Raw genomic sequence first — 22,389 nt, 5'->3', positions numbered from 1 at the left:
GTCCTATGAGTCTGGGAGGGATGTCTTTGTCTGGGTGGAGATAACAAGGTGTAGAGCTGGATGAACACAGCAGGTCAAGCAGCATCAGAGGAGCCTTCTTCAAAAATGTGCCTTTCTGAAGAAGGGTCCAGGCCCAAAATGTCAGCTTTCCTGCTCCTCTGATGCTGCTTGGCCCGTTGTGTTCATCCTGCTCTACAACTTGTTATCTCAGGTTCTCCAGCATCGGCTGTGCGAACTATCTTTGTCAGGGTGGGACAGTTTAATTTTGTTTTCATTCTAAAAAAAAATCTCTGGAGCATTTGTGAAGGTATGATGGAGCAAATAGCCTCTTTCCACACTGTAAGGATTCTGTGAGGTTGAGTAGATCACTAGGACTGAGCTGAGGAAATTAGTGAACTTGTGTGACTCTCTAGCTCAGAAGACTAAAGATAGAAACAATTTTCAGTTTTTAGCAGAGCAGGTTCAAACTGCTGAATAACCTACCCTTTCTCCTAGTTTCACTGTTTTGTAATTCACTCTAATCTTAAAAATAACAACCCAGTTTATTTATTCTCTCCATAACATTCATCCTTAGTGATGTTTCAGGAAATTCCTTCTACATCCTTCCTACTCTCTCGATATCCTTCCTAAAAGCTGATGCTGAAATTTGACATTTCTCCAACTGGACGAGAGCCCAATGCCTCTACTTAAAAATCCTAAGGACCCTGTGAGTATCTAAAAAAAACTTCTTAACTTTCCTTTCCACTTTTCAGGGCCACCTTTCCTCTACAATCTTTGGATTTGACAATCTCTATGTACCTAAAATTGTGCCATTTATATTATAATGACACTTGCCTTTCTTTCTGCTTTACTTCATATTTCTCCATATTAAATTTCTCCAGACATACATATATCCATCCAACTCACCAATGTGCCCTGCCTTCCTGAAATCTATTACAACCATCATCGTTATTTGCTACGATTTAAAATCCTGTGTCAGCGCAAGTTTTGAAATAATGTCTACATATCCAAGTATAGGTCATCACTATTTATAAAAATGATCCGTGACATTAAATAAGGAAAGGAGAAATAAAGAACAAAATTAGATCAATCAAGATTCAACTCAAATACAGGAACAAACGGCAGAAAGGAAATACTGAATAATAGGGAGATATGAAAAGAAACAGATTGGAAAAAGAAGATGACATATTTAAAAGTTACATTCTTCAAACCTCCAAGAACACCTTACCACCTGCAGGAATGAACTTCACAGTTACAACTCTTTTTTGGGTCACTGGGTATAAGGTTGAATAATTTTGTGGGAACATAAATCTTGTCGTGAAAAAGGTCCTTACATCGTCAGGTCCTAAATTTCTACAGCTAGTGTAATTTGTTTTAACAGTGCAAATACAGAGATTGCTTGCAAATCAATCTAGCTGTAGTGCAATGGGCTCAATTATGAATCGGGGCACTGTTCTGAGAGAAGCCAATGGTTTATCTTTAAGAACTTAAGACTACAAGACATAAGATCAGAAGTAGGCTATTCAGCCCTTTGGCCTTCTCTGCCGTTTAATGAGATCCCAATAATCTGCAAATCCAGTTTCCTGCCTCTCTCCATAACCCTGGATTCCCTTATGGATTAAAAATCTGTCTCAGCCTTGAATATACTTAATGATCAATTCTCAACTGACTTCTCTGGTAAACATTTCCAACGATTCACTACCCTCTAAAAGAAGAAATTTCCCTAATTTGTGTTAAATGTGTGACTCCTTATTGCAAGATTATGCCCACTGGTTCTAGATTGTTTCCCCTAATAGGACAATCTCTCTGCATCTACCCTGACAAGTTCCCTAAGAAGCTTGTGTTTCAATGAGGCCACTTTTCTTTCTTCTATATTCCAACAAATACATGCCCAATGTACTCAATGTCTCCCCATAAGACAATGCCTCCATACCTGAGATCAGCCTATTGAGCTTTCTCTGGGCTGCCTCCAATGCCAGTATGTCTTTGCTTAGATAAAGGCCACAAAACTATTTGTAATATTCCAGCTGTGGTCTGACTAGAGTCTTGAATAGCTTGAACAAAACCTCCCTGCTTGGCCAAGCCGAGAACAAAAACATATGTCACATTGAGACTTGGAATTTAGTGGGAGGTGGGAGTAAATAGCATGAAATCACATTAAACCAGGTTTAGAAAGTTAATTTCTGTTTCAAAAAAATAATTAAGAATGCTGCAACAAGTATCTACATCCATCCCCCTTTCCACAGATATGTCAAAGAAAAACAATGTGGATAATTAAGGAGGGGTCATGCTTCAGTGAGACTAAACGTTGTATTTCCGAAGGCGAGGGCTCTACTTAATGTGAACTAGGTGACAAACAAGGAATGGGTTTGGTGAGATGAGTGCCACTTCAGTTGTGGTTTAGTCTACCAACCAATTTATACCAGCCTGGCCAAGATGGGCTAAGGAATCTTTTATCTGGGCTTAAATTCTAAACTCAGAATTATATTTAATTGGAGAAAATAATCAAAAGTTCTCTGTTTTACAGTTATTTTAAAGGGCGGTTTCAGCTGGAAAGCAGCAGATTTTTTTTAGTTCAATGCTTGAAAAGGATGGGTTGCTCAGATGTTTTTAAGCTATGTGTGAGTTTATTTAGGGTAGAACCCAAAGGCAATTTACGTGTAAAGGCAGAATCTTATCAGGTCAGAACAGTTAAAAAGCCCAATCTGGTCTATCTAAAGTTTGGGACCAACCTGTTGCTAGCATCAAGGTACATTTCTCACTCGCTAACAAGTTACCATTTAAGGAGGATTATAGCTTCTTAAATGTCTGTATTGAAGTTCTGAAGAAGTCATACTTGTCATGAAACATTAACTCTTTCTCTCTTTACAGATGCTGCCCAACCTGCTAAATTTGTCTAGCGTTTTCTGTTTTTGTCATACTTGTTTGTTTTGCTTCAGTAGGCTCTCCACACAGACATCAATCCATGGTACATCCTGTGATGACAATTAGGCACCATTCTGGCACAGTTATATACGGGGCTATACAGAAACTCAAACAGATAGTGAATTGAGCTGAACTGAATTACCTTTATTGTCACATATAGCAAAAACAGTCAAATTTATGCAAACATGAGTCTTCATATAGAGTTCAATGTCACCTATGCCACCAAAATCAGTTTTCTTCTTTCTGTACTTTACACAATGATTCAATGCTGTCCTTGGTTCTGTAGCTGGTGTAGAGGGAGCCTGCTTGCCAGTGGAGCCTGTTGACTCTAGACGTTTGGTTGGGTGACCCTGGGAGTGCTCATGCCAGGGCAGCCCAAACATGCTAAAGGTGCATTACCTCTGGCTCTCCTCAGTCTCATCTTCCAAGAGTTGCAGCAGGGCAGGAAAAGTGTAAATGGAGGCTTCGGCTGCCCCTAGAGTTCCCTGAGATTTTTGAGGGGCCTGTGTATAGTAACTCCTTCTGGCTGGATTCCACCTGGAACTGCACTGTCTCCTCTGAGCAAGGGACATCTGCAGTGCCACCTTCCCCCTTCAGTTCTGTGGACCAATGGCTGGGCCACTGAAGTGTGACAGTTCTGGACCTGGCTTTCCATGACAGCTGCCATCCTGCTGACATCACAGGATCCTCTCCTCCCTGAGGCTGAGCAAGTGCCTAGTCTCCTGCAGTCCTCCAAACGCCAGCAGCCTAGGCCCTTTCTTCCTCAGCCAGCTACAGAGCTATCACAATGAGTTGCTCACCAGGTGGTGCTCCCAACTTTTCTAAGGATAATATTCCCACAGAGGTGTCAGTATCTGAGTTACAGGAAGTAGCTGATGCTTCTTATGAAACCTTACGTTCATCCCCAAAGGCCTTTTGGTGGATCAGGCCATTTCTCCACAGAGGTATGTGAATGTCTCATCAGTACCTGCAAGACTGAAGAGAGGGAGGTATCATGGGAAGTGGTGTGTAATAAATGACACTGACAGCGAGGTTCGTGTCAGATTTGTAACAGAATTAAGAGTGGTACTTACTCGGTTGCTGGGACATGGATGTCTTGGCATCCCCACAGAAGTCTTCCTGATTTCCGGTGAGGTTTCAGGATTCTCTCCTCTTAGGGTTCAGGAATCTAATGTCCCACACCCTTCCACATGCCTGGCCCCTCACTGCCCTGGTATAGGCCCTCTTATCCTGGAATGAGAGGACGGAAGGGATTAAGTGAGCTGAATGTGAGAGGCAAGGCTATTACCACTGATGCAGGTTGGAGAAACATGATGAGATACTCGGAAGGAATGTGGAGACAGCATTCAGGGCATGCAGGATTAGCGGTGTAGGAGGTAGAGGTGAAACATAAGCGAGCTAGGAAAGAAGTTGCATGCAACTGTGAGATTGGCAGAGTTGAGCCTTGGTGTGAAGCAGATGCAGTGGCAGGGATAGACACAGTATAAAGGAACAGAGAAGAATGTGACATTATGCTAGTGAAGCACAGAAGGTTACTGACATTTTTCTGATAATGGTGGTCATTCCTGACCATTGAGAGCACACTGACCCGGCTGGTGACCTCAGACCAAGCTCCATGGTCTGATGGCCTCCTCTGCCAGTTCTCTGGGAAAAGGATGGCACTCCTTTGTACGACCCTGTCTACCAGAATCTCCAGGTTGGTATCTGTTGGAGGATGGTGGCTCCATCTTCTTCTTCAACATGTTCAGAATCTGCCCAACACAGGGCAGGACAGATCCAGAACATCACGTGAGTGCACAGTAGTTATTTGAATATCATGCAAATGCCAAGTATCCTTGTCTGTGGACAAATATCTGGTGAGTGGTGAGTTATTCTGGGAATGGCACTGATTAGATGGTGCCTGGCCTGGATGTGAGGCATATCATCTGGGCAGGATAGGTCATTAACAGGATAAGTTTTGTGTTTTAGGGCAAAAAAAATCTTAGTAGGCCCCATGGTGAGAAACCATGTAAAAAATTCAACTCAACTTGCAATTCACCAAAGAAATGAAAGAATCAGCCCATCAACTCTGCTGCTAGTGGAAACAATGCTTATAAAATGTTTACAAAGGCTGGTAATCAGTTTGACAGTTTCAAGTTTGCTCTGTGTAGAGAAAAGGGTCAATACCACCAGATCGTGTACGAAGGAAGGTATGTCAATGATCATGTCATGATAGCATCATGGTAGGGAACTAACATTTTAGACCTCATGCTGACCCAGACTGTGCAAAGGTGTACATAGTGTAAATAAAATGTTACTTTACAAAGTCCTAAGACTCTAGACATATCTTTATCAAAGTAATATACCCATACATCATTAGAAACTCCACACAATAGTTTCCGAAGAAAAAAATTATCTGAAAATTGTTCTTTCAGTTTAACAACTGCATATCATGATTACCAACTCATTCAAACTTTTTTATCTTTTCTCTTTAGGTGTACTTGGGCCAAGGCATAAATTATTAACTTGCATCAGATATCACTGCGATTTTTGCCACAACACAACAAATGATATAACAAACAAACTCCATTATTTCCTGGAACTATTAAATTCAATAATGGTGCAGATCATTAATGCAAAATTTGAATAACTTCTAGCACTAATATTATGACAGATATGAAATAGATAAAAGAATCATATCTTTATACTTAAAAAGGGTTTGGTGCTATTGGAAGGAACATGTTCATTTCAAATTCATTATGTTTAATGAGGGGAAGGTGTAGGAGTGTAACATTTGGTTACTTATGTTGTTTATAATTAACCTCAGGTCGCTTATGTGACTGCCATATCAGCAAAATCTCTGTGAATATTTTCCTACTCTGTGCAAATGATCCTGAAGACAATGTGGGACAAAATTGGATAGCATCCAGAAGCTTGAGGATCATGATCTACAAGTAAACTACATTGCTTATATTTGAATAATTGTAGTATGCAGCCCAGCATTGAACGCATCACTGAGTGCTATGTGCCTCTGCAGGCTCCTGGAAGGCTAACACCACGTTAAAGCTGGACATTTGGCCCATGTTACTCTGAATCCTACTCAATTTGTGGACCTTGTTTACGAGTTGATAAATGATTCCTGAATCTTCAGATAGATGCCTTCCTGTGCTTAATTGTCAACCCAAGTGAGCAGAACAATTTGAGGTCAAAGGAACACCCTAGCAAGGGCTTGAAATCTGATGCTTTACAACCAAGCCACCAAGGCTCTTTCCCATTCAACTTGTGGGCAACTCCTTCTTGTGACAGCTGCAGCTTCAGAAATGGAACTAAAAGATTAAAGAGCTGCCAGTCCTTCAATTGAACAGCAGCTATTGGTGTTGGACGACTGGCCCTTAAAGGGTGGAGGTCAAGGTAACACATGTTCTGGTGTGAAGGGCTTGAACAGGAAATCCTACCAAAGAAGGTTGATGGACATGAATAATGAAATGCTTGATCCACAGTAGGCTTGCCAGAAGGATTATGTTCAATGTCAAGAGTCATAGATATGTACAGCATGGAAACAGACTCTTTGGTCCAACCCATCCATGCCGACCAGATATCCTAGATAAAACTAGTCCCACTTGCTAGCATTTAGCCCATATCCCCCTAAACCCTTCCTATTCATATACTCATCCAAATGCCTTTTAAATATTCTAATTGCTCCAGCCTCCTCCACTTTCTCCGGCAGCTCATTCCATACTGCTTGAAAAAGTTGCCCCTTAGGTCACCTTTAAATCTTTCCCCTGTCACCCTTAAACCTATGCCCCCAAGTTATGGACTCACCCACTGTGGGGAAAAGACCTTGTTGATTTACACTATCCATGCTCCTCATGATTTATAAACCTCTATAAGGTCACCCCTTAGCTTCCGATGATCCAGGAAAAATAGCCCCAGCCTATTCAAACTCTCCCTGTGGCTCAAACCCTCCAACCCTGGCAACATCCTTGTAAATCTTTTCTGAACCCTTTCAAGTTTCATAACATCCTTCCTATAGACAGAAGACCAGAATTGCACATGGTATTACAAAAGTGGCCTAACCAATGTCCTGTATAGTTGCAACATGACGTCCCAACTTCTATGCTCAGTGCACTGACCAATAAAGGCAACATACCAAATGCCTTCTTCACTTAACTATCTACCTGCGACTCCAGTTTCAAGGAATTATGAACCTGCACTCCAAGGTCTCTTTGTTCAGCAACGCTCCCCAGGACCTTACCATTAAGTGTATAAGTCCTGCCCTGATTTGCCTTTCAGCACCTCATACTTATCTAAATTAAAGTCCATCTGCCAATTCTCGGCCAGTTGGCCCATCTGATCAAGATCCTGTTGTACTCTGAAATAACCTTCTTCACTGTCTACTACACCTCCAATTTTGGTGTCATTTGCAAAGTTACCAACCATACCTCCCATGTTCACATCCAAGTCATTAATATTAATGACAAAACACAGTGAACTCAGCACTGATCCTTGTGGCATGCCACTGGTCACAGGCTTCCTGTCTAAAAAGCAAATCTCCTCCAACGCCCTCTGTCTCTACCTTCGAGCCAGTTCTGCATCCAAATGGCTAGTTTCCCCTGAATTCCATGTGATCTAACCTTGCTAACCAGTCTAGCATGAGGAACCTTGTTGAACTCCTTACTGTAGACCATATAGATCACCTCCACTGCTCTGCCCTCATCAGTCCTCTTTGTTACTTCTTCAAAAAAACTCAATCCAGCTCGTGACACATGACTTCCCACACACAAAGACATGTTGACTGTCCCTAATTATTCCTTGCCTTTCCAAATGCATGTGAATCCTGTCCCTCAAGATTCCCTCCAACAACATGTCCACCACAGAAGTCAGGCTCACTGGTCTGGAGTTCCCTGGCTTTTCTTCACCATCTTTCTTAAATAGTGGCACCACGTTAACATGGATGAATCCAATACTTGTTTGATCAAGTTGCAAAACTCTAATAAGTACTTATGTTATAGCATGACATTTCACATTAACAGTGAACTTATAGAAGCCACAATCATTTATTTTAATTTTCCAGTTTTCATCAAAGAGAAAGTAATTGTTTGAATGTGAGTCCAGAAAATAAATTGTGGGAGATCACAATTTACAATTCACAATGCCAGCAATTCATAAACAACATAATTTTGCAGACAGACTATACAAGTTAACTGTCTGGCACAACTGATCAGAATTACTACTTATGAAATTAATGTGATATACTCAGAAAAACAAGAATACATAAGAAAAATGTTTACTCATGTTTGTATTACAAAATAAGAATATTTATCATACACTCAAAAAGGTTTTAAGTGTAAAGGATTGTTTTTACTAAACATCTACAGTAGATGGACACAATTTTATTTGAGTAAATAACCTTACATCACTGTCACTGCTGACAAGTTATCACAAAAAATTAATCCTGTAATAAATTTACAAATATTTAGGGTAAAGCATTTAACAAAACAATTGCTAACATGCAGGCAATGTGCAGAAATGTGTATCTGAAGAGCCATTGGCCTAGAAATTGGTTCCAGCCAGAATGTTTCCCATGCTGGAATGGGAGGGGGGCTGGTACTTTGGTTTTGGCCTCATTTACATAAGATTGGTGAGTTATGGACACCCCCTGGGAGACACCAGGCTGCTTCATGGTGAAATAAATTCGAATTTCAGGTCATGTGAGGGGAACAGCAATCACTAATGGTTTGACAATGGTCTTTGGCATTGCTGTGGAGTTAGGAGGAACAGTGCTATTCCTCCTGGTTCAAACATCAGATAAGGTTTGCTTTTAAACATTCCCTTATTGATGGCAGCCTTCAATGGTCTTCTATGAGGTTTTTGAAACCTACTTCTTGAACCTTGCAGCATTCAGCAAGCAGAAATATGAAGAGGACATCTGAGACTGGAGTTATTTATGAATGCCCATGCAATAAAACTAACGTCTATTTGAAATACAAGGTCTTGTCACGTTTTTTCTGCTTTCACCATTGAGGTGGGCTATGAACTTTCAATGCCAAATTTGCACAGCAGACTGCCTGTTATATCAATTCTGAAGTTACTTTCTTTTAAGGTGGACATCAACCAATTTCTAGCCCATTCTGTAGAATATCAATGACTCTTAAATAAACGATGATTAATTCCACTGACAGGAACAGTCTGTTGGTTCTTGAAATGTAAAATCAATCCAAGTAGCATTTCCAGCACAGAAAAGTGGTACAGTCTGAACTGTGAGCTCAACTTCTCTACAACATTTGCAGAATCTTGCATAGTTGTTGATATTAGTGTTGAATATCATAGCAGATGGGCACTTGCCATCACAAGAAGCTACAATGACCTGGAAAGAATTAAGAATCATGATGAGTTCTCCCTTTTTAAATTTCTTTGCAGTAAAACTGAATACAACAATGCTGTCAATTCCACACTCTAATAATACATTTTTGTTTTAAGCAACAGTGGCAAAACCAGAACTAAGATGGTGTTATACATACAGCGCCAGTTGTGCGGCAGTCATCCTTTCTTATGATCATTTTAACATCTAATTTCCGGCAAGGCCTTGTATCTTCTTTGCCTGGTAATAAATAGACATATTAATAGATTGACATATTAGCAACAATTCTTTATACAACAATGCAAATGCGAATATCAACTTAAAGATGTGCTTTTATTTGTTTCATGATACTAAATAAATTAAGACTAATTTAGTAAAAACTGTTATTGACTTATTTCAGTACACAGTAAAGCAAGAATACAAAATGTTGGCATAAAATTGTGTGTCCATTGGCAGCTACAAATTTTGACGTCTTAGAAGTTAAATTATGTGGCGACAGCAAAAATAAGCATTCTAACTTCATGCTGTGCAATTATTAACTTGCTTTATGGTGGTTATTTTACAGTTTAGTTACAAATGATCTCCAACAGTTTTCTTCTCTGTTCATTTTGCTTATTCAAAATCACTTCAGAATATGGAGTCATAGTAAAGTGTTGGATCTAAACGCTTCCAAGATGGTAATTGTTTTTGAACTGCTTTGAGGTGTACAAATATAAGGTGTTCTACAGATCCAAGTATTTCTTGCTTTCCTTTTGAAAGATACTAAAGAAACACATCTCATTTTTGCACAATTTATCCTATAATGAAAAATATTTAATTTAAAAAATATTTAATTTCAGAATGTTTCCTAAATTAGTAATTTCAGATAAGTAAGTAATTGTAATCCAATTTATAACTTGTTTTATCTTTTAATCCCAATCTACCATTCAGGGACAAGACTTGACCTTTCAGCCTTTCACACCTGAGCTCAACTGTGAATTAACTCCATCTATCCAATGTAACTTTATAAACCTCTTGATAGCCTTGTCTAAAAAAAATCAATTTCAGTTCCCAAATTTTCAATAGTCACAGCCTCAAAAGCTTTTTCAAGCAGGAGGCTCTAGATTTCTACTATCTTTTGTGTAAAGCATTGTTTTCCTGCGACGCCCTTGAATAATATGGGTTTTATTCTCAATTTGCATCAGTGGAAGAAGTTTCCTCCTGTCTAAGTGTTTACCTCATTTAATTATCTTAAACACCTAAATGAGTATTTCAAACTCAAGGGGACTAATGTCCAGTCTATGGATCCCGTCCTGATAATTAAATCCTTTTACAACAGTATTGTTATGGTAAATCTCCAAAAACAATATATCCTATAACAATATAATAAATAAATGCATTTAAATGGAGCTCTCACTCGAGTTTCATATAATCATAACGTAACATCCAGCCCTATGCATTTCAGCCACCTTGCAGTAAACACCAGTATTCCATTAACCTTTTTGATTACTACTTGTATGTGTCTGCAGGTTTTTGGTGATTTAGGAACATGGACAACAACTCCCTTTGTTGCTCCACAAAGTCTAAGCTTCAATCTCAATAAAAAATTAATTTGTCCATCTTGGATACAAATTCTCGCACTTCTTACCTTAAAGTCCATCCATTATAATGTTGCCCAGTTACAAAATTTAACAATGTAGGGGCATAGGAATAAATGCCTGCAGTTATCTTATTCACCTTCTGACATCTCAGTGAACATGTGATAGGATCATAATAAAGGTGTAACGGAGGGGTTTGAGTAATCACCGCAATGGATCTCTAGCGACTGAGTTCCAACAAACCCAGACATGAGGTGAATAAAACCCCCCGGTTAGAAAGTTTTGGGAACCATAGGTCGAAGGCCACCTCTTTCTCCCACTTTCTCCCAACATAATACATTCATTGTATGCAAATTCTCAGATTAATCGTATACACTTCCTTAAAATGTATCCATTTTTTAAGTGCAGAAAACCTGTTTCCAACATCTCCTTAGGCAACCTGTTACAGAGGTTGAACACTCATTAAAATGGTGACCTGGAAATTTAGCCATCTTAAATTTAGTAGAAGAAAACATAATTCAGATAATAAAGCAAGTTTGAGCTCTACATTTATCACATCCTCCATTTGAAAGGAATATATTTGGTGAAGTGATGGCGGGATACTAGTGCTTTCCTCCGAGGTGCATTTTTGGGTAATAGAAAAGGAAACAGGGAACAGTTGTTCATTGAAAGACAGGATGACTGAAGTAAGGAATGATCACTGCAATGCAACAGAACTCTCAGTGATAATGGGAACTGCAGATGCTGGAGAATCCAAGACAACAAAATGTGAGGCTGGATGAACACAGCAGGCCAAGCAGCATCTCAGAAGCACAAAAGCTGACGTTTCGGGCCTAGACCCTTCATCAGAGAGGGGGATGGGGTGAGGGTTCTGGAATAAATAGGGAGAGAGGGGGAGGCGGATCGAAGATGGAGAGAAAAGAAGATAGGTGGGGAGGTAGGGAGGGGATAGGTCAGTCCAGGGAAGACGGACAGGTCAAGGAGGTGGGATGAGGTTAGTAGGTAGATGGGGGTGCGGCTTGGGGTGGGAGGAAGGGATGGGTGAGAGGAAGAATAGGTTAGGGAGGCGGAGACAGGTTGGACTGGTTTTGGGATGCAGTGGGTGGAGTGGAGGAGCTGGGTTGGTTGTGTGGTGCAGTGGGGGGAGGGGACGAACTGGGCTGGTTTAGGGATGCAGTTGGGGAAGGGGAGATTTTGAAACTGGTGAAGTTCACATTGATACCATTAGGCTGCAGGGTTCCCAGGCGGAATATGAGTTGCTGTTCCTGCAACCTTCGGGTGGCATCATTGTGGCACTGCAGGAGGCCCATGATGGACACCTCCCCCCTCACCCCTATCCCAGGCCCCAAGATGACATTCCACATTAAGCAGAGGTTCACCTGCACATCTGCCAATGTGATATACTGCATTCACTGTACCCGGTGTGGCTTCCTCTGCATTGGGGAAACCAAGCAGAGGCTTGGAGACCGCTTTGCAGAACACCTCCGCTCAGTTCGCAACAAACTACTGCACCTCCCAGTCGCAAACCATTTCCACTCCCCCTCCCATTCTTTAGATGACATGTCCATCATGGGCCTCCTGCAGTGCCACAATGATGCCACCCGAAGGTTCCAGGAACAGCAACTCATATTCCGCCTGGGAACCCTGCAGCCTAATGGTATCAATGTGGACTTCACCAGTTTCAAAATCTCCCCTTCCCCAACTGCATCCCTAAACCAGCCCAGTTCGTCCCCTCCCCCCACTAAACCACACAACCAGCCCAGCTCCTCCACTCCACCCACTGCATCCCAAAACCAGTCCAACCTGTCTCCGCCTCCCTAACCTGTTCTTCCACTCACCCATCCCTTCCTCCCACCCCAAGCCGCACCCCCATCTACCTACTAACCTCATCCCACCTCCTTGACCTGTCCGTCTTCCCTGGACTGACCTATCCCCTCCCTACCTCCCCACCTATACTCTCTCCACCTATCTTCTTTTCTCTCCATCTTCGGTCCGCCTCCCCCCTCTCCCTATTTATTCCAGAACCCTCACCCCATCCCCCTCTCTGATGAAGGGTCTAGGCCCGAAACGTCAGCTTTTGTGCTCCTGAGATGCTGCTTGGCCTGCTGTGTTCATCCAGCCTCACATTTTGTTGTCCAGAACTCTCAGTGAGTTGATTTTGTCTTTAAAATAGAATACATAGAGGTAAACTGAGTTTAGACAATAGTGGAACTTGCCTGAAGTTCTATCTTTAAATTAATTGCATAGAAAATCAGTCAGGTTCCAATACAAACATGCAAAATATCCCATTCAGTTTACACTTGACCTAGGCAATGCTTAAAAACAAAGAAGAAATCTGCATTATAAGATAATAAAATGTGAGGCTGGATGAACACAGCAGGCCAAGCAGCATCTCAGGAGCACAAAAGCTGATGTTTCGGGCCTACACCCTTCATCAGAGAGGGGGATGGGGAGAGGGAACTGGAATAAATAGGGAGAGAGGGGGAGGCGGACCGAAGATGGAGAGTAAAGAAGATAGGTGGAGAGAGTATAGGTGGGGAGGTAGGGAGGGGATAGGTCAGTCCAGGGAAGACGGACAGGTCAAGGAGGTGGGATGAGGTTAGTAGGTAGCTGGGGGTGCGGCTTGGGGTGGGAGGAAGGGATGGGTGAGAGGAAGAACCGGTTAGGGAGGCAGAGACAGGTTGGACTGGTTTTGGGATGCAGTGGGTGGGGGGGAAGAGCTGGGCTGGTTGTGTGGTGCAGTGGGGGGAGGGGACGAACTGGGCTGGTTTAGGGATGCAGTAGGGGAAGGGGAGATTTTTAGACTGGTGAAGCCCACATTGTTACCATATGGCTGCAGGGTTCCCAGGCGGAATATGAGTTGCTGTTCCTGCAACCTTCGGGTGGCATCATTGTGGCAGTGCAGGAGGCCCATGATGGACATGTCATCTAGAGAATGGGAGGGGGAGTGACATGTCCATCATGGGCCTCCTGCACTGCCACAATGATGCCACCCGAAGGTTGCAGGAACAGCAACTCATATTCCGCCTGGGAACCCTGCAGCCATATGGTATCAATGTGGACTTCACCAGTCTAAAAATCTCCCCTTCCCCTACTGCATCCCTAAACCAGCCCAGTTCGTCCCCTCCCCCCACTGCACCACACAACCAGCCCAGCTCTTCCCCCCCACCCACTGCATCCCAAAACCAGTCCAACCTGTTTCTGCCTCCCTAACCGGTTCTTCCTCTCACCCATCCCTTCCTCCCACCCCAAGCCGCACCCCCAGCTACCTACTAACCTCATCCCACCTCCTTGACCTGTCCGTCTTCCCTGGACTGACCTATCCCCTCCCTACCTCCCCACCTATACTCTCTCCACCTATCTTCTTTTCTCTCCATCTTCGGTCCGCCTCCCCCTCTCTCCCTATTTATTCCAGTTCCCTCTCCCCATCCCCCTCTCTGATGAAGGGTCTAGGCCCGAAACGTCAGCTTTTGTGCTCCTGAGATGCTGCTCGGCCTGCTGTGTTCATCCAGCCTCACATTTTATTATCTTGGAATTCTCCAGCATCTGCAGTTCCCATTATCTATGAAATCTGCATTGTTATCTTTTCTTTGTCCCTAATATACATAGGCACTTTACAAAAGGCACCACACAAGAGGCTCATGGCAAATGCAAGAGTATGGCGGCTCAGGGTTTCAGTCACAAAGTGAATTTAAATATTGCTACAAAAGAAGAAAACAAAGTAAGTATTAGAAGTTTCCTAGATTAGCTATAATGATAAAGTACATTGTTGCTATTCCCCATTCACATAAATGACAGACTCAGAATGGTGCTGACATTTGTAAATGACACCAAATTTGGTGGCTGGAGGTTTTACAACTAATAATAGAGAGGACAGCGCTAAAATATAATAAACAGAGAAACAGGGTGGCATGGTGGCTCAGTGGTTAGCACTGCTGCCTCACAATGCCAGGAACTTGGGTACGATTCCACCCTTGGGTGACTGTCTGTGTGGAGTTAGGACATTCTCCCTGTGTCTGTGTGGGTTTCCTCTGGGTACTCTGATTTCCTTCTACAGTCTAAAGATGTGAAGGTATTAGCCATGCTAAATTCAGGGATGTGTAGTTTAGCTGGGTTTTGGGGAAGGGTCTGGGTGGGATGCTTCAAGGGTTGGTGAGGTCTTGTTGGGCCAAAGGGCGTGTTTCCACATTGTAGGGATTCTATGATCTATGAGAGAGGTACAGTAGGTGAATAAGTTGCACATGGAATTCAGTACTGCCAAGTGCATTTCGTAGTATTAATATAAAATATAAAACAGATGGTGGTCATGTTAAATTTACATGTAACCTTATTAAATCATACTTGGAGTACTTTTCCAGTTCTTCTCTCCATATCTTAAAAAACACATTGCTATACTTGGAGGAACTGCACAAAAGATTTACAAGAAAGTTAACAGAGCTAAGATGACCAGGGACACAGTTTCTAAGGAAAACACTAAGAGGAGACCTCAAGAGGATTTTACACCTAAACAGATGATAGGATGGACATAGGCAAATTGTTTACTAGCTACCGAGTCTTGAACAAAGGAGCATAAATAAGTTTCCCAAATGTATCAACTGAAGAAATTTGGTGAAATTTCTTATCAGTGAGTCAGATAAGAATCTAGAACTCTCTGCTACATGGATTTGAAGTACTGTACACAGCATTGATGTGTTCAAGCACAGAGTTGTTACATACATGAGGGAGAATGGTGGCAAGGTATGAGAGATAATTAGAGTGGGAGGAAGCTTATGTGAAATATAAAAGCTGGTTGGGAGCAGTCAGATTGAGTAGTCTGTTTCTGTGATGTAGGTTCTATATAAATATACTTAACACATAAAACTCATTCTGTGCTTGATATGAACAATTCTTACACCATGCACTTCACATATTATCGATTTATGGCACATTGGTTCTTGAAAAACACTGAAATTATAAAGAAAATACATAATGGGAATAGTACCTGTGTCACAGTTAGTACTACCAGTTGGGACTACTGGACTAATGGTAAAAGGTAATAAACCCAATCCAGAACCTGGCAGAATTATCAATATCAGTTTAATATAAAGTAACAGTATATATTACATTGAAATATTACATATCTGGCATGCATTAAATTAAGCTGGTATATCAGATAATGTTCATGTCACAAAGGATAGCATATGAACACAAGCTGGTGTTGAACCTGAAAGGCCATTCAAGTGCACATGCTTTTAGTCAGTGATGGCATATTTATAAATCAAAGGTAACGCTAAAGAATCACATGTAAGCAGGCGATTTGGATTTAGGTGCATTCTCTGCAGCCACATCAGTTTAAAAAATATATAATTCTGAAGTATAACAGTTTTTGTGATCCGATGAACTGTTTCATTTAAGGATTACTGTTGAAATGTACATATCATGTACAATTGAGCTTGAAAATTTAAAATACACTTGGCTGCATACTGTCACCCTTAGTATGAGTTTACTTCAAACGCACCTTAAATACAACAATCAAATGTCTAACTGTTAAAAATTATGTTTTTCTTTGATAAATATTAGTACAGATAGTTAGTGTGCCACATCATATAGGATAACACTATTGACCTGAGGGTGGGTTTTAAAGGTGACCTAATTCACAACCTTTGATCATTACTAAACACAAACGGAATGAAGACTCAGTTCTTAGCAACACAATTCTATTGCTATATTTTCTTGGTCACTGCAGCTCAGGGGAAAAAAAACAAAGTTATGGTGTTATACACATTCTTTTCTTTCTGCTTATATAATATTATAATTAGATTATAAATGTCATTTATCCAGTTATCGTCACTTTCGAGCATGTATATTGTAGTATTTAAGGAAATTTAAAGTAAACTGATCAAGCTCATGAAGAGGGACAGTGCGCAAACAATCCAAAATATATGTGTTTAATACTCAAATGTATGGGTATAAAGTGAACAGTCACTTTATAAGATACCACTTTCTTTAAATACGTGTCAATTTTTTAAAGATTTGATTTTTTTTCCTTGCTGGGAAAACAGTTATATTTATGGAAGGAGCTAAAGAATATACCATATGAAATAAGAGGAAAATTAAAACTAGGAATATAGAATTAGTAAGAACTTTCAAAAAATATGAGGGAAAAAGACCCTTGAAACTTATTTACGAAATAGAGGGAACCTAATTGTGCCCTCATTGTTTTCACATTTTTATTTCCAATTTTACAAAAAAACTGTGTTCAACTCCTCCTAACCCAGTTGTCCCGCTCCCCCTAGACTATTTTGTAGGTTACTATGGCATGGTGGATCAGTGGTTAGCACTGCTGCCTTCCAGCGTCAGGGATCCTGGCTCAATTCCACCCTCAGGGCGGAACTGTCTATGTGAAATTTGCACATTCTCCCTGTGTCGATGAGAGATAGTAGGGACTGCAGACGCTGGAGAATCTAAGATAATAAGGTGTAGAGCTAAATGAAGACAGCAGGCCAAGCAGCATTGGAGACGCAGGAAAGCTGGCATTTTGGGCCTAGACCCTTCTTCAGAAATTTCTGATGAAGTGTCTAGACCTGAAACTTCAGCCTTCCTGCTCCTCTGATGCTACTTGGCCTGCTGTGTTCATCCAGCTCTACACCTTGTTGTCCCTGCATCGGTATTGGGTTTCCTCCCCTAAGCTAAAGATTTGCAGGTTAGGTGAATTAGCCATGGGAGATGCATTGTTTACAGGGATTGGGTGGGATGCTGTTTGGAAGGTAAGTGCAGACTGGATGGGCTGCTTCCACATTGTAGAGATTCTATGTGAATCTTCTTACTACTTTTCAAAAATTAGGCAAATATAAATAAAATTTCAAATGTTCTTAAGTTTAGTTTAAAGGGATTAAATCAGTTGGCACCATACATGAGATGGGCTGACAGTGGGCTACAAGTTTTTTTCAACTTAAAAATGACCAATTTTGAATATATGTCATTGCTCTATTGTAGTTAACTGTGATATCTAAACTGTTAATTTAAATTGTAACCCTCTTCTCAATGAGGTACCAAATGTTCACAACTCACATATTACTTACCTGTTCACAAAACTTGGGCAATAAATCAGGTGGTATAAAGGGGGGTCGATCTCCAGTATGACAAAATCTCTTCTCTCTGAGGGTCATGGAACTTTAATTCCAATATGTTTCATTGAATTTGAATGATCATTAGCCTTGTCAAACAGTTAGGATTCAAGAAGGCATTTAACTGAGAAATAAACTGGCTTGAGAGATCTCGCATGCCAATTACACTTAGAAATGGTGCTCTCAATTTGTGAATACCCAATTAAACGGCACAGTCAAGATGCTCGTCTACAATCAAAAATAAATTGTGAAAAAATTACTTAAAACGTAAAAGTATTTGAAAGGAAACATGAAGAAGAAATTAATGTAAAACTAAAAATAGTGACAAAAAGAAGAAAATAAATTCAGAGAATAGAAATAATGAAAATACAGGATTGAAGCAAATAGACTAAATAATAAAATTTTGAGAAGTAGAAGAAATCATGAAAATATGCATTTGCTCCCAAAACTACCAAATGTTACTGAAAGTTGGAATCTGACGGATTAGCAATAGACTTGAAATTGCATGTATTGCCTGCACTCTTCTTGATCAAAATACTTAAGTTGATAAGCAAATTAAAAATACTGAACTTTATAATTACCTTTCAGAATGCTGCCAAAAGACTTCATATTTTCAAAGTGAATTAAGATGGTGTATAACCTGTCTTTATTCGACACTGAATAGAATTCCCAAATTACACTTCAAAAGAGAATTAGGATAAATTGTTCCTCTTTTCTTAACAGTTATACTCCAGAATAAGTTGGCGGTTAGCCATATCAGCAGCCTGCATTTATCATACTGCAGCCCAAATAAGCAGTGCAATAAAATGTTCACAACAGTTGTTTAAAATGTTAACGGATTGCCGTTCAGACTGATTAAACACTACATGCTTTGCTTACTCCTTCATTTTCCCAGCGATTCACGATTTTACCACAGCTATTCAAACCAAAGCCAAACAAGCATAATATGCAGACTTGCTCACTTACAAGTCTTGCAGCAACCGTCCATGTAAAGCTTTATGACTCCTCCTCTCTGAAGAAAGAGACGGACAAATAATTAGGAAAAGTGACTGCGGTAAGAGAGAAGACAATGCTTTAAACTTCCACCTGAGCACAATTTTCAACTAGGATTATATAGGATGGGATAGCATATACAGTACAAAAACAAGCCATTCAGCCTAACCGGTTCAATGCCAGCATTTATGCTTCACTTGAACTCTCTCCCATCTTTCCACACCAAAATCTGTCATCAAAGTTAACTATTCCTATATCTTGTGCCTGGTTTGTCTTGCTTGACTAGTTTCCCCTTAAGTATATCTCTGCAATTTACTTTAATCACTCCCTGTAGAAATTTCCATATTCTCACCGCCAGCTGGATAATAGAGTTTCTTCTGAATTTCCATTTAGTTTTTTGGTGACTACCTTGTATTGAAGCAGCCTACGAGTTAGACAGTTAGTAAATGGTTCAGATTAATATCATCAGCGTGGAATTAAATTCCTTTCCCATCTGAGCTAAACTCAGGGATGTCTCCTCACCTTGTCCATGGTAAACAACCTCACAGCAAATACACAGCATTGGCTTGGCAAATCATTGTCAAAGATTTGTTTTCAGATAGAAAGCCCAGGATGATGACATCATTTTGGCAGCCTCAACTCATGCCCTTCACTGCAACTGATGTGCATTCTATCAATCCATTTCATAATTTTTAAAACTTCTATTACGAGTCACCCACAGGCTTACTGTTTCAGGAGAAAAGACACCCAGCTCTCAATCCTTTCTTTGTCCACTTATTGCAAATATCATCCATGTAACTCTGTTGCATTCTCTCCAATATCTCTTTCTTTTTATGGTATGGTGACCTGAACTAAGTGGGTAATTAAAGGACAGCCTAACCAAGGTTTGGTACAGGTTTAGCATAATTTACTGACTTTTTAATTCAATGGTCTTGATTTTTCATTTTTTAGTCCAAGTGTGGGGATGGGGGTATTCACTGGCGATGGAGAAAACTTACTAATTACTTCTTAGGAATGTCCTGGGCCTATTACAAGCCTTGTCATTGGAGTGCCACCTTGGCAGAAGCTGCTAGCCAACTCTGCCAGTGCCTGGCAGTTTCTGGGTGCTAAAGAATTTTGTCAAGACCTATTCATCAGGGAGTCAAACAACAGTGTTTTGTTTTGCTTCTCAAAGGATGGGGGTTGTAGAAAGATGGAAGATAGGGGTTAGAGGCAAATGCAGTGAATGGCTTTCAGGGGTCACCCCTTGATCCTGTCTGTGACTCCACCTGCACTAACTCAAGATAAATGGATGCCCTGCCTTTAAACCAGCAGGCAACTTTATTTTGTTATTCACTCATAGGACATGAGTGTTGCTGCCTGGCCAGGATTTATTGGCCATCCTTAGCTGTCCTTGAACTGAATGGTTTGCTAGGTCATTTCAGAGGGCAGTCAGGAGTCAACCACATTTCCATTGGTCTGGAGCCACATGCAGGATGGCAGATTTCCTTCCTTACAGGACACCAATGAGTCAGATGGGTTTTTTCCCCAATAATCGGCAATGTTTTTATGGTCAAAGATAGATTCTTAATTCCAGTTTTTCTTCATTGAACTTAAATTTCATCATCTGGGATTTGAACCCAGGTCTCCAGAACAGAGCTGAGTTTCTGGATTAAAAGTCTAGCAATAATACCACTAGATGATCACTTCCCCTTACTCTAGTTAGTCACTCTGGTTAACTGGTTTCACAGTCAGGAAGCTAGCCACTTATACTTGCCTGCTTAAAATACAGATAATTTGGCCTGAGGTACATTCAGACCTTTAAGTGATCATTAATTGGCCACTTAGGAGGCTTACTTGTTGGCAGGTTGAGAAAATCCTCAAATGGATAGTCCATTCTGTGACCATGTGAATATACAGTCCATTCAGTACTGACTATATCCGTTCATTCCTCACACCAATCCCAAGCTCACATCAATCCACTATCATCTGCACATTTAGAAATTATGTTTATGATTGCAAAGTTAGCTTGCACCAATGAACATTCCCTCGTCATTCAAGTTCATTTAGTTAAATATTGGACCTTCTATATTTTCAAATTTTAGCTAGTGATCCACATGGATGTCACTGAAAAGACCACAATAGAAATGGACAGATTGTTGTGGCCTGGAGGAGACCAGATCATAACGTGAATCATAATACTAATTCTTGTTCAGCAGCTAGCCTTTTTAGAAGGCATCTTTAGGTTCTCTAATTTTTGGGTATTGGGGCTTTTTTGTATGTAGAGACATATGGTATGTAATTTTTCTTATGGAAGTCCTGTTGTTATATGTAATCATATGTAGCTCACTCAAGCTTTTGTGCTCCTGAGATGCTGCTTGGCCTGCTGTGTTCATCCAGCTTCACACTTTGTCATCAATGATTGTAAGCTGTATTCCAAAAGTGAAACTGCCCTCCCAGAATGATCAAATATGATAAAGGCGTATGTTTTAGTTGTGACAGATGTACGAACCTGTATGCATTCAGTCTCATTAAATGGCGGGCAAACAACTCCTGAGCCAAGTACCACAAGTCCAACAGCTGTCTCCAGGCACTCATATCTGACACAGTTAGTAACCCAAGATGTTCCTGCCTGGAGTGAAAAGTGATTAGCACACATAAGTTTGCTAATATATTATTTTGGCCAGTCAATATATATTTTCTCCATTCATTCTAATTTAACATTTACAATGACAAAGCAACACTTCAAACAATAATTCAGTGGATAGTGAATATTGCTAAATAAACACATTTGATCAAAGATTTTCGTCTTGGATTCATCAGGAAATTTCACAGAGAATACAAATTCAAGGGGAAAACTAAACTTACACCATGAGAGGAGAGTACTGACTGACTGATATGTGGACTCTGATTCATAGAGATGTTGCCATGGAGAATGCACCCCTTAAGTGATTTACAGTTAACAGCCAAGCTTTGTTAAATTTTAAAACAGGCAGTTGTAACTCAAAATCAAAAACAGAAATTGCTGGGAAAACTCAGCAGGTCTGGCAGTATCTGTGGAGAGAACGCAAAGTTAACATTTCAGGTCCGTGATCCTTCTTCAGTTCTAATTTTCCCCAGCAATTTCTGTTTTTGCTTCTGATTTCCAGCATCTATAGTTCTTTGGATTTTTTTGTTCAATGTTGAGTTAAATTGGTCACAGTATTGCACTGAGAAATGAGCTAGTGAATAGCTGTCATGTGTATTATTCAGTTGAAATAGGCACCTACAAATGTTCTTTCTGTCTGCAAAGAACTAGGCCCTGTGTATTAATATATTGGGCTTCCAGAAAAATGCAAGTGCACCACACTATATGCCCGACCGACTATTCCGAATTGATTCTCAGCGTAAATACTTACATATTCAGGATTATCCAGCAAATGTTGTCCAATTGCAGAAACATATCTAATGTTATACACTGTTGCAAATT

General features: G+C 40.6%; 1 protein-coding gene across 1 annotated transcript in view; it reads right to left on the bottom strand.

Annotated features, from left to right (window-relative positions):
* Positions 1–8,191: 8,191 nt before the first annotated feature.
* otogl (otogelin-like) overlaps positions 8,192–22,389 on the bottom strand; it is a 209,331-nt gene continuing 195,133 nt past the window's right edge. The window contains exons 53-56 of the mRNA XM_059652231.1: positions 21,433–21,552; positions 18,915–18,960; positions 9,426–9,505; positions 8,192–9,271 (exon numbers count right to left, since the gene is read on the bottom strand). Coding sequence (XP_059508214.1) covers positions 9,071–9,271; positions 9,426–9,505; positions 18,915–18,960; positions 21,433–21,552 — 447 coding nt within the window. The 3' untranslated portion in view covers positions 8,192–9,070. The remainder of the gene's footprint in view (positions 9,272–9,425; positions 9,506–18,914; positions 18,961–21,432; positions 21,553–22,389) is intronic.

The sequence above is a fragment of the Stegostoma tigrinum genome, chromosome 18, assembly GCF_030684315.1.
Source record: "Stegostoma tigrinum isolate sSteTig4 chromosome 18, sSteTig4.hap1, whole genome shotgun sequence".
Lineage (NCBI taxonomy): Eukaryota > Metazoa > Chordata > Chondrichthyes > Orectolobiformes > Stegostomatidae > Stegostoma > Stegostoma tigrinum.
This window is presented reverse-complemented; position numbering and strand designations above follow the sequence as displayed.